The 12,507-nt window shown below is 41.8% G+C and overlaps 1 protein-coding gene across 1 annotated transcript in view; it reads right to left on the bottom strand.

Moving 5' to 3' along the window:
- The window catches only part of nbas (NBAS subunit of NRZ tethering complex), a 248,075-nt gene that overhangs the window by 183,737 nt on the left and 51,831 nt on the right, over positions 1-12,507 (bottom strand). The window contains exons 19-21 of the mRNA XM_063001902.1: positions 11,467-11,545; positions 6,760-6,864; positions 6,207-6,343 (exon numbers count right to left, since the gene is read on the bottom strand). Coding sequence (XP_062857972.1) covers positions 6,207-6,343; positions 6,760-6,864; positions 11,467-11,545 — 321 coding nt within the window. The remainder of the gene's footprint in view (positions 1-6,206; positions 6,344-6,759; positions 6,865-11,466; positions 11,546-12,507) is intronic.

The raw sequence follows: 12,507 nt of genomic DNA, 5'->3' as shown, positions 1-12,507 counted from the left end.
ATAATAATAATAATAATAATAAATGACAAAAAAATAGCAAAAAGCCACACAGGCATCCACCCAGCCACCACCCTGTCTGTCTATTCATCCATCTAGCCACCATCTTCCTTTCTATTCATCAAACTGTCCATCAGTCCACCCCACTATTCATATTTGTCACCCATTGGTCTGTCTACCTAACAGTCTATCTACCCATTACTCACAATTCATTTGTCACTTAATGTCAAACAATGCAGTGCATTAATGGTAGGTGTAGTATTTAAACCATTAACTAAGACTATACTAAGGGCATAAGTCAAGCTGTGACTGCTCATGCTAAATCAAGACTAAATGACCACCCGAGTCCTGTCCTGTATCTCTTCCAAAATCACAAGTTAAAAAGCACTTTTCTCAACGGCAGATGGCAAGAAGCCTGCGGTTTTGTCTGCGAGACATATTACAATGCAGTTAAGCCTTCTCGGACCCGGAGAAATGGGAAAGCGGGCTCCAGCTGTTGAGCCGTGATGGATGTACGGAGGCTGACGACCTCCGACGAGAAAGCCAGAGAGAGCGAGAGAGAAAGAGAGAAGAGAGCAACTCGACGTGCCCGGTGCACTTAATCTTTCCAGACCCTCATTACTGAGACGGTGGAAGAAAAGACAGATGTGCACACTCTTTGTTTCCTCTCTCAAATAGCACCTCAAATACCCGTGCACGCTGTCTCTTAAATCTTCACCTCCGGCAGTTACCCACGTCTTCCGCGGACGTATTTCAAAAGAAAGCGGCAGCAAATGCGGTACGGAGGGGTAGGAACCTGTGTGGAATTGCTACGCCTGCTTTGACACGGAGTGTAAATTTAGAAGGTGCTTTTATGTGCGCCTCTTTTAAATTCTGCGACTGCAGGGTGTCAAAGCCGGCGCTGTTGTATTTTAGCGCCAAAGAGACTGGCACCGTCCCAAAGGACTGCCAATGGCCTGACAGGACAGCAGCAGCACACTAACACGAGGAATACTAAACATCTCACGCCTCACAATGCGAGGTGGATGAGAAAAAGTGTCATTCTTTTCTCAGGGGTTTGGTTCTCAGCCATGACATGTAAATAGGTGTGTGTAAATAACCCTACTGCAATACAGCCCAGTGATTCAGGGCAAGGATGCTGTTGTCACGGATACATAAAGTGCATCTTTTATTCATCATTGCATCATAAAGTTAGTCCTCTGTTGGTCTGCCTGCTATCCAGCGGTCCAGTCTACCTACCAATCATTAGTCTGGCTACCATCAATCATTACATCTAGAATCCATCAGTCCATCAATCTACAGTCATCTATTATCAATCATCCATCAGTTCATTTACCATCCGTCAATCCATCTACTAGCATTCAGTCCATAATTTATTTACAGTCCATCTACCATCCATCAGTCAATCTTCAGTTTCCATTAACCATCAGATGTTCATTCATTAGTCAATTTATTTCCCATCCACTTCCAAAAAAGGTGTTTAATTAAACACTTCAGCTGCCCCACAGTCCAAGGTCTCAGCTGTCCATTATGTTAAGCTTTATAATCCTCCACATGCTTAAAAGACATGTCTGGACTGCAGACAGGCCAGTCTAGCACCTGCACTCTCTCACTACAATGTAACTCTAATGTTTTACATGCAGAACATGGCTTGACATTGGGTCTGTCCGAAAACCTAGTAGGCTCTCTACATAGACGCATTTTACGTCATCCTACACGCTACAGAGAAGAAGCCTGTCTGAATTCTTAGATGCCTTAAAATGCTGCCTACTAAGGTGCCCTATTTCAAAGTGATAAACTGACTGAATAATGAGACAGCATCTGATGCTTCCTTAGAGGTGAAGGCAATCCCAGCATTCTGTGTGGCACATTGTTTGTGCCAAAGATTTCAAATATGGTGGATCAATGCAGAGCGGAGTTTTTTCCAATATAAATAGGCAGCTCACTAGGTTTTTGGACAGACCCATTGTCTTGCTGAGATAAACTAAGATGTTCCTGAAAAAGATGGCATCTAAATGGCAGCACATGTTGCGTTAAATTGCGTAGGTACACTTTAGCGATATGCAACCAACTAACTGACTAACTAACTAAAATAGCACTAGCATACACCCATGCATTGGCACATGTTTTGGAACTTTGCATTGGAAGCAATCAGGATTTTTCTTTCTCATCTTCACCCTGGAGAACATGTTCATTATTTCTAAAAACATCTCATCAGACCACAGTAAGTTTCCACTTTGTATCCACCTCCGAAGAGATTTAGCCCTGAACTGATTTTCAACCATGTCTTTTGTGGACCAGAATTTCTCTGAATTCTGTGATTTTTTTTTATAATGATATAGACCACATGTCAAACTCAAGGGCCAAATCCGGCCTGCCACGTCATGTTATGTTATGTGGCCCACTAAAGGTTAAAAGACGTATGATTATCTTAAAATACACTGTAAAATCGTACACAAACTGCATCTCCCACAACGCATGCCAATTTTGTGACAGGCAAAGTGACCGCATCCCACCACTAGATGGCGGTGTTTCCACATTAGCGTTTAACTAAGGCGGTTTTCCAACAAGTGATGTTGAGAAATATTTACAAATAATCCCAAAATATACAAGTAGAAAAAATTGAAGCAGAAGGAGGAAATTTAATGAAAGTGAAAATGAATACGAGTTTGTGCTTCAAGAAGAGAAACTGGTGCGTCTCGTGTTATGAGGCCATGTCTGTGGTAAAGGAGTACAATATAAATGTAGATATACATTATAAATATACAGAATAAATTTGCCATTTTGACACCAAACACAGAATTTATCCTCCAAGAAAAACAACAAATTGCCCAAGAATTAAAAGGCATACTGCAATCACAGCAGGATACGGTACAATCGGCCACCATAATGCTGGCCCTCGGTGACAATGATTTTGACACCCCTGTTATAGACTGTAGATGGTCAAATCCTTAAATTCTATGCAAGTGTGCGTTAAACCACTGGACTATTCACTCACAAAGTCTTTCACAAAGTGGTGAAAGATCTTTGTTGTAAACGGCCGAGCCCTAAATGCTCCTTTTATAGACATAATTGCTTCACCTGTTGTAGATGATTTATTTTTCCCCCAACATTCAGTGTTCTTGATTAATTTGCCCCGTCTGGACTTTTAGTGCAGTCACACTAGCCCTATTTTTACAGGCCATTTAAGTCAGACACTTCCAATTAAGGTAGGAAAGTTTTTGTTCCAATCACTCAGCCTCAAAACAAAAAAGTCCCAAGACCACCAGATTATACGCTATATGGACAAAAGTATGTAGACACGTCTACATTTAGAAGGTGCTTTTATGTGTACCTCTTTAAACTTCTGTGACTCGAGGGCAGAGGTGGAAAGAGTACTACAATATTGTACTCAAATAAAAGTACTATTACTTTAATGAATTTTTACTTAAGTACGAGTAAAGTTACTAGTCTAAAAATCTACTCAAGTAAAAAGTAAAAAGTAACTCGTTTAAAATGTACTCAGAGTAAACATTACTTTGTTACTTTTTTAGCAGGAGGGCGTGTCTGTGTAATGCAAACAGGACAATTGGATATAAATCTCACAATAGTTGTTTTTAATTAAAATATAATAAAAAAAAAAACATGTTGATACAACATTTAAAACATTTAGGGATGTGTAACGTGTAATTTTAGTCCCATAAATCTTTTTCAAACTGTATAACCACTAGTGATGTGTCGTAGAATGATTCGATTCTATTGAACGGTCCTTTAAAATGAAACAAAGGAACCGAGTCGCGCTTCTGGGAGTCGTTTTATATATATATATACGGCTCTTTAAAAAAAACCGAGCCAAAAGAGCCGACTCCCCATCGCAGAATTCACTGCAGCAGTTTCCCAGACACGATTTGTTTTAGCATTTTTTTACTGAGTAACGGATGTTATTTAAAATTAGGGATGCATCGATACCATTTTTTCCCAACCGAGTACGAGTACAAGTACATGTATTTTTGCACTCGCCGATACCGATACCTATTTAGAATGATGCTATCTGGAGCATTATGGAATAGAGTAGTTTTTAGTGTAAAATAGGGCAGTGGAACAGACATCATTGAGAAAGCTTCTGACAAGCTAACGTAAACGTTCATTAATAAACGCACGTAATTAACGTTGTGCACATCATACATGCGATGCGATTCTGCTGATTGAAATATTTACTTTAAAAGGATAATACAGTCCGATCCCATCTGAGCCGATTCTATCAGCACATCCATTCGTGGTTCACCTCGGTAAATCGTAAACGACTCTGAGTCGGCTCCCGCTCTGTGGTAATAACCAGTATAATTAAGCCTGAGCTTTATAAGGTAAGCGAGTCACACAGAATGTTCTGTAGTAGTTTGTGTTTATTTACAACCGCATCATTTATCATAACAGTAAACACGGAGAGATAACTGAGAAAAGAAACTTACGCTGCGCTGAAAATGAGTCGACTCCTTAATCACTTGTATCGACACTGTGAACAGAGTATTAAAGACACACACACGTCCTATAACAGCGGTCGCTGCTTTTGTAACCGGTTATCTTCGCTGTTAGCTCTATTTTGAAGGGTTTTTTTTTGTCAAACGGAACTAAATAACATTAAACGTGCATGTGAGCGTGGTCAGTGAGAATAATTCAATATGTCTCCCGTGGGTGAAAAATGAATTGCTTTAGTTTTAGAAGTAAAAAAATCTCGTAATGCCACGCCCCCCGGTCAGGCACTCGTGCCCCCCCCAGACAAGTACTCGCGCCCCACAGGTTGAAAATCCCTGCGTTAACGCAGCAACGTGCACTAGGCACAAGGTATCGGATGTTTAGTATCGGAGCCTCGTTTGCGAGTACGAGTACAAGTTAATGAGCGCGGTATCGGGCTAATACCCGATACTAGTATCGGTACTCATACATCTCTATTTAAAATTTAGCGAATTACAATTTTTAATACAAAACATACTTAAGTAAAAGTAAAATTACAGGCTGTAAAATCTACTTTAAAAAGTACAAGTACACAAAAAAACTACTCAATTACAGTAACACGAGTAAATGTAACTCGTTACTTTCCACCTCTGCTCGAGGGTGTCAAAGCCAGCGCTGTGATATTTTAGCTCTAAAGAGACTGGCACCGTCCCAAAGGACAACAGCAGCACACTAACAAAAGTATGTGGACACACATTTTGTGTATTAGGTCTAGCCAAAAATTTCTGGACTTTCTGGTAACAAATTGGGAAAGCCCTTTTGTATAGTGCACAAAGTGAGATTGTCTAGAACCAGAGCCCTAACATAACCACCAATAAATCACTTTTAGAATGAACTGAACTTTGACGAGATGTTTTTGGAACTTCAACACATCCTTGATGTAAACGGCCGAGCCATAAACGCTCCTTTTATGGACATAATTGCTTCATCTGTTGTGGATTTTTTACAGCAACATTTTACAGTGTTCTTGGACTTTATTTGCCAAACTAATTTTGTGGACACAGAGGGGGGTATTATGTGGGTATCTCATCACATGCCCCGAATAACATAGCTTGTCTTAATGTGGTTCATTAATGTAGATCATTTTCTTTTCTGACCATCTTGTAAAGTTACTCAGTGGTGATCATCTTCCTACTCAAAAGCTTGAATGCTAAATTACTTTCTTCCTTTTTTTTCAATGTCCAGGCTTCACATCCATACGTAGCTACTGGCCAGACCAAGGCTTTCATCAGCCTTAGCTTAGTGAAGTCAAATGAAGGCATCATCGCCATGCCCATTGAGATTCTTTCTGTTGACTTCAGTTCACCTGCACATTTTGCAGTATTTGACACTCTACTTCCCAAATATATAGAGGAGGCCCATTTTTTCCCCAAACATTAGACCTTTTTACTGGAAGAAAATATGTCAGCTTTGTTAATGAGTTGCACTTATGTGCACAAGTATAAATCTGGGTCTTGTGATTGCTTAAGTAACTTATCCTTGTTTTCATTTTGCTCACACCACTGATAGTATTCCATATTTTGCTCTAATTAATAAAAAGAAAACAATACGGCGTGGTTAGCTTCCCTAGCGACGGCGGGAGGCAATTCAATGTCAATGTCGACCTTTAACTAAAAGCATAATTAAATGCACATAAATTCAGCACAGAACACCATACACAATCTAAAGTTCATCTAGGGCTCTAGAGATCTTTATACGAGTCTATGTGTTATTTTTACCAGGCTTCGGGCAGCAGTGCGGCGTACTCGTGGGGAGAGGTGGTTTCTGGGAAATCGCACAGGATAGCGAGTCGGTGCTGGAGAAGCTCTGATCCATGGTAGGTGAATAGAATGTCCAATGCCTGGACGTTACTCTCCTGTAAAAAAAAAAAACCCACAAGGAATGTGAATGTCATGGCAGTCTTATGATGTCAATGATATTTACACATCGTAGGCAACAGGGTTCCAATCCCCAAGCGGTGCATTGGGCCGGTCGGGCGTCTACATACAGACGTGACACACCAAACTGGCACGACATTGCAAAACACCTTTGGGATGTATTGGAACCTTTTTGGAATGCGGTGTTGAACAAGCTCACGTTTAGGTGTTCACATAGTTTTGGACATGTATTGTATAAGCTTGTAGCATGCCGTTTGATCCAGGCACATTTATCAACACAATAATGAGGGAAAGTAAAAGGATGGTGTTTTCAAAAAGTCTGTTGAACCCATGCAGAACCCCCACACACAAACCCACACACACACACACAAAAGAAGGGAAGAAAAGGTTTTACCCTGGCATAGGTTCTTGCTGACAGCACTATATTCTGACTGCGGAACTTCTTGAAAAATTCAGCGTCGTATCTCTGCTCAGCAGCATGTGGGCCACCCAAAATCTCCTGCAGGAACATGAAAAAGGTGAAAGAAGAGAGAAGATGTCTTAGAAGTTTTCTAAGTAAGAACTTTAAATATTTGTGTTAGGTGTATTAGATGAGCAAAAGTATGTGGATCCCTGACCATGAGCATGATTGACAGCCACTAATCTAGGGGGGTTGTCAAATGCTGGCTCACAAATGAATATATACAGTGTATCACAAAAGTGAGTACACCCCTCACATTTCTGCAGATATTTAAGTATATCTTTTCATGGGACAACACTGACAAAATGACACTTTGACACAATGAAAAGTAGTCTGTGTGCAGCTTATATAACAGTGTAAATTTATTCTTCCCTCAAAATAACTCAATATACAGCCATTAATGTCTAAACCACCGGCAACAAAAGTGAGTACACCCCTTAGTGAAAGTTCCTGAAGTGTCAATATTTTGTGTGGCCACCATTATTTCCCAGAACTGCCTTAACTTTCCTGGGCATGGAGTTTACCAGAGCTTCACAGGTTGCCACTGGAATGCTTTTCCACTCCTCCATGACGACATCACGGAGCTGGCGGATATTCGAGACTTTGCGCTCCTCCACCTTCCGCTTGAGGATGCCCCAAAGATGTTCTTTTGGGTTTAGGTCTGGAGACATGCTTGGCCAGTCCATCACCTTTACCCTCAGCCTCTTCAGTAAAGCAGTGGTCGTCTTAGAGGTGTGTTTGGGGTCATTATCATGCTGGAACACTGCCCTGCGACCCAGTTTCCGGAGGGAGGGGATCATGCTCTGCTTCAGTATTTCACAGTACATATTGGAGTTCATGTGTCCCTCAATGAAATGTAACTCCCCAACACCTGCTGCACTCATGCAGCCCCAGACCATGGCATTCCCACCACCATGCTTGACTGTAGGCATGACGCACTTATCTTTGTACTCCTCACCTGATTGCCGCCACACATGCTTGAGACCATCTGAACCAAACAAATTAATCTTGGTCTCATCAGACCATAGGACATGGTTCCAGTAATCCATGTCCTTTGTTGACATGTCTTCAGCAAACTGTTTGCAGGCTTTCTTGTGTAGAGACTTCAGAAGAGGCTTCCTTCTGGGGTGACAGCCATGCAGACCAATTTGATGTAGTGTGCGGCGTATGGTCTGAGCACTGACAGGCTGACCCCCCACCTTTTCAATCTCTGCAGCAATGCTGACAGCACTCCTGCACCTATCTTTCAAAGACAGCAGTTGGATGTGACGCTGAGCACGTGCACTCAGCTTCTTTGGACGACCAACGCGAGGTCTGTTCTGAGTGGACCCTGCTCTTTTAAAACGCTGGATAATCTTGGCCACTGTGCTGCAGCTCAGTTTCAGGGTGTTGGCAATCTTCTTGTAGCCTTGGCCATCTTCATGTAGCGCAACAATTCGTCTTTTAAGATCCTCAGAGAGTTCTTTGCCATGAGGTGCCATGTTGGAACTTTCAGTGACCAGTATGAGAGAGTGTGAGAGCTGTACTACTAAATTGAACACACCTGCTCCCTATGCACACCTGAGACCTAGTAACACTAACAAATCACATGACATTTTGGAGGGAAAATGACAAGCAGTGCTCAATTTGGACATTTAGGGGTGTAGTCTCTTAGGGGTGTACTCACTTTTGTTGCCGGTGGTTTAGACATTAATGGCTGTATATTGAGTTATTTTGAGGGAAGAGTAAATTTACACTGTTATATAAGCTGCACACAGACTACTTTTCATTGTGTCAAAGTGTCATTTTGTCAGTGTTGTCCCATGAAAAGATATACTTAAATATCTGCAGAAATGTGAGGGGTGTACTCACTTTTGTGATACACTGTATATATTAGGGCTGTCGAAGTTAACGCGATAATGACGCATTAACGCGATCTCAATTTAACGCGATTTAAAAAAATAGTGCCGTTAACGCAAATTCTATTTGGCTCTGCGAGTCATCCATAGTTCATGTTGAGACTTGACCGTGCACATCATCTCTCATTAAGACAGCGTTTCTCTAAGTGTGGGGCGCGCGCGTCTGACTGGTAGAACCAAACGTCGGATTTGCCACCGTTTGTTTCATTTGCGGTTTGTTAACATAATGTAACCGAGCGTCGTAGTGATGCACTCGCTTAATAAAGAAATACACGGTATATTCACAAATTGTCGGGAGCAAAACACTTTATTAACTTCTTCTGTTACGGTACCGAATAGCGGACAGCTAGAGTCATCGCGTTAGCCAAGCATGCTATTCCATGCACTATGGAAGCCCCAAAGGGTCAAAACACACTCACTTCGTGTAGAAACGTCCATCAAACCATTGTCACGATACAACCACAGAAAAGTCTGTTACAATAACTACGCCTTATCCCACCTAAAGCACCGCTGATCTACAATGTTTGCTGATGGAGAAATTTTACCCTACAATCTGACATATATACGAAGTCAAGGGTCTCTGCTGGATAGTATTACTGCCTAGTATGTTAGTGAATAAAACTCCCTTACAGTTTTCTCTTGTCCCAGCAGTTTTTTACATAAGTACATTTAGCATAAAATGTGTTCACCATTTTAATTGTAACATTTCACTTAAAAATACTTGTTTTCTATAACATTTACACAGATTTTTTTATGCGCGATTAACTATATGAAATTCTGAGATTAATCGCGATTAAAATTTTTAATCGTTTGACAGCCCTAATATATATACTTATATGTATATATTTAAACATATAAAATAACTGAAACACCTGGTTTTAGACCACAATAATTTAGTAGTATGGTGTAGGGCCTCCTTTTGCGGCCAATACAGCGTCAATTCGTCTTGGAAATGACATATACAAGTCCTGCACAGTGGTCAGAGGGATTTTAAGCCATTCTTCTTGCAGGATAGTGGCCAGGTCACTACGTGATGCTGGTGGAGGAAAACGTTTCCTGACTCGCTTCTCCAAAACACCCCAAAGTGGCTCAATAATATTTAGATCTGGTGACTGTGCAGGCCATGGGAGATGTTCAACTTCACTTTCATGTTCATCAAACCAATCTTTCACCAGTCTTGCTGTGTGTATTGGTGCATTGTCATCCTGATACACGGCACCGCCATTGGATGCACATGGTCCTCCAGAATGGTTCGGTAGTCCTTGGCAGTGACGCGCCCATCTAGCACAAGTATTGGGCCAAGGGAATGCCATGATATGGCAGCCCAAACCATCACTGATCCACCCCCATGCTTCACTCTGGGCATGCAACAGTCTGGGTGGTACGCTTCTTTGGGGCTTCTCCACACCGTAACTCTCCCGGATGTGGGGAAAACAGTAAAGGTGGACTCATCAGAGAACAATACATGTTTCACATTGTCCACAGCCCAAGATTTGCGCTCCTTGCACCATTGAAACCGACGTTTGGCATTGGCACGAGTGACCAAAGGTTTGGCTATAGCAGCCCGGCCGTGTATATTGACCCTGTGGAGCTCCCGACGGACAGTTCTGGTGGAAACAGGAGAGTTGAGGTGCCATGAAACCTCCCACACTAAAATGACAGGTGTTTCAGTTATTTTGTCCAACCCCTGTATATATATATATGTATATATATATATATACATACACACACTTAGGTTACATTCATGACAGGACAGGTAATTGCTGGTTACACGAGTATCATCAGTTCATTTATCATTTTTTAATGTCCAACACAGTTATGAAAAATTTCACCTCACTTGCATGTCTTTGGACTGTGGGACGAAACCGGAGCACCTGGAGGAAACCCACACAGACACGGGGAAACCATGCAAACTCCACACAGAAAGGACCCATACAGCTCCACCTGGAAATCGAACCTAGGACCTTCTTGCTGTGAGGCAAATATGCCCACCGTGCAATTTACTCAGAACAAAGTCTATTCACTCGCTCACTTTCTTAACCGCTTATCCAATCGGGGGGGGGTGCAAGGCACACGGTAACACTCTGGACGGTGCGCCAGTCCATCGCACACATACACACCTGACCTGCATGTCTATGGACTGTGGGAGGAAACCGGAGCTCCCGGAGGAAACCCACACAGACACATATAGAACATGCAAACTCAGGTTTAGGTGTTCACATAGTTTTGGGCAGGTATTGTATAAGCTTGTAGTGCTTGGTTCAGGCACATCAACACAATATTAGGGAAAGTAAAAGGATGGTGTTTTCGAAAAGCTAGTCCATCGCAGGGCAGACACACACACACACACACACACACACACCCATTTACCGATTGGGCAATTCAGTGTCTCCAATTAACCTGACTGCAACTTTTTGGAAACCGGAGCTCCTGGAGGAAACCCACGCAGACACGGGGAGAACATGCACACAGAAGGATCCAGACGGCTCCACCTGGAAATCAAACCTCTGACCTTCTTGCTGTGAGGCAAATATGCTACCCACTGTGCAATTCACTCTGAATAAAGTCTATTATATCATCTGAATTCATGTAAATGTATGTACAGTATATAGTCTGAATTTTGAAAGAGCCCAGGAACACTAACAGATTTACAAATCAGAGGTGTGGGGATGTGACACTGCAGTTGAAAACACTTTGATAACATTGAATTTATATATAGAACATGTTGGTAGACTGTTCTAACCTCGTACGTAGCCAATCGATCCAGATAGCAGAGCAGCTTCAGTCTGCTGCGACACAACTCCTTCTGCTCCAGAGTTAATCTGCAAACAACACAGGATCAACCAATGAAATCAAAACAAATCTAGCATTCCATTAACAATAATATAAAAGTATTCCATTAACAATAACCACACACACCAAAAATTTTTATTTATTTATTTAAATAATAATAAAAAAGCAGGACTTTGTGTTCTGTTGTTTTCGGAAGCTGCTAAAATAAAACACAAGAGAGAGAAAAAAATAGAAAGAACTTACTTATTAGAAGCTTACTAGAAAACAGTGGTTATAATAGTTCAAAATATGTTTGCTGCTAAGAAAGACAAAAGAAAAGAAGAAAGTAAGAAGGACAGTCAGAAGAAAAGGCAAACACCACAGAGAAGGGAGAGAAAAAACTAGCAGAACAACAATGGAGAATAAAAAAGCTAAGGGAAAGAAAGCTGAGCAAAGACACCAGTCCCTTCATCCCACCAGTCCCTTGGTCCAGAGTCACTGCACCAACACACTACTAATGCACACCGACACACCACAAACACAGTAAAGACTCAGGAACAGGAGAAATCTGCAAACCCAATTAGAATGAACCAAATGACACAAACACTCAGTAGTAATTGAGTTATTAAGAAAATGACACTAAAGTCCAGACTGAAATGCAGTGTTAGTTGGCCCTAAACAGACACTACAGTGCAGCAGATTATCTGAACATGGTGCCTGGTCCTAAATCCAGAAACACCTTGATGAGGTACAGACTGAGTGTGCACAACCTGGCCGTGGAGACAGGCTGACACACCCGCTCTTGACTGTGCCAGCACTGCACTCTCAATACAGTAGAGACACTCACCCAATGCACCAAATACCACTACATTCAAACCTACAATTCCTCCCCAAATGTAACACCATCAGGCCCAACTTTAACTCCCTCTCAGACCCCGAGAAACTGCCCCACCTACTGGGGGAGCACAGAGAGAGCTGCATACTACCAGTGCTACACACATACACACAATTT

Source organism: Trichomycterus rosablanca, chromosome 9 (genome assembly GCF_030014385.1).
Source record: "Trichomycterus rosablanca isolate fTriRos1 chromosome 9, fTriRos1.hap1, whole genome shotgun sequence".
Lineage (NCBI taxonomy): Eukaryota > Metazoa > Chordata > Actinopteri > Siluriformes > Trichomycteridae > Trichomycterus > Trichomycterus rosablanca.
This window is presented reverse-complemented; position numbering and strand designations above follow the sequence as displayed.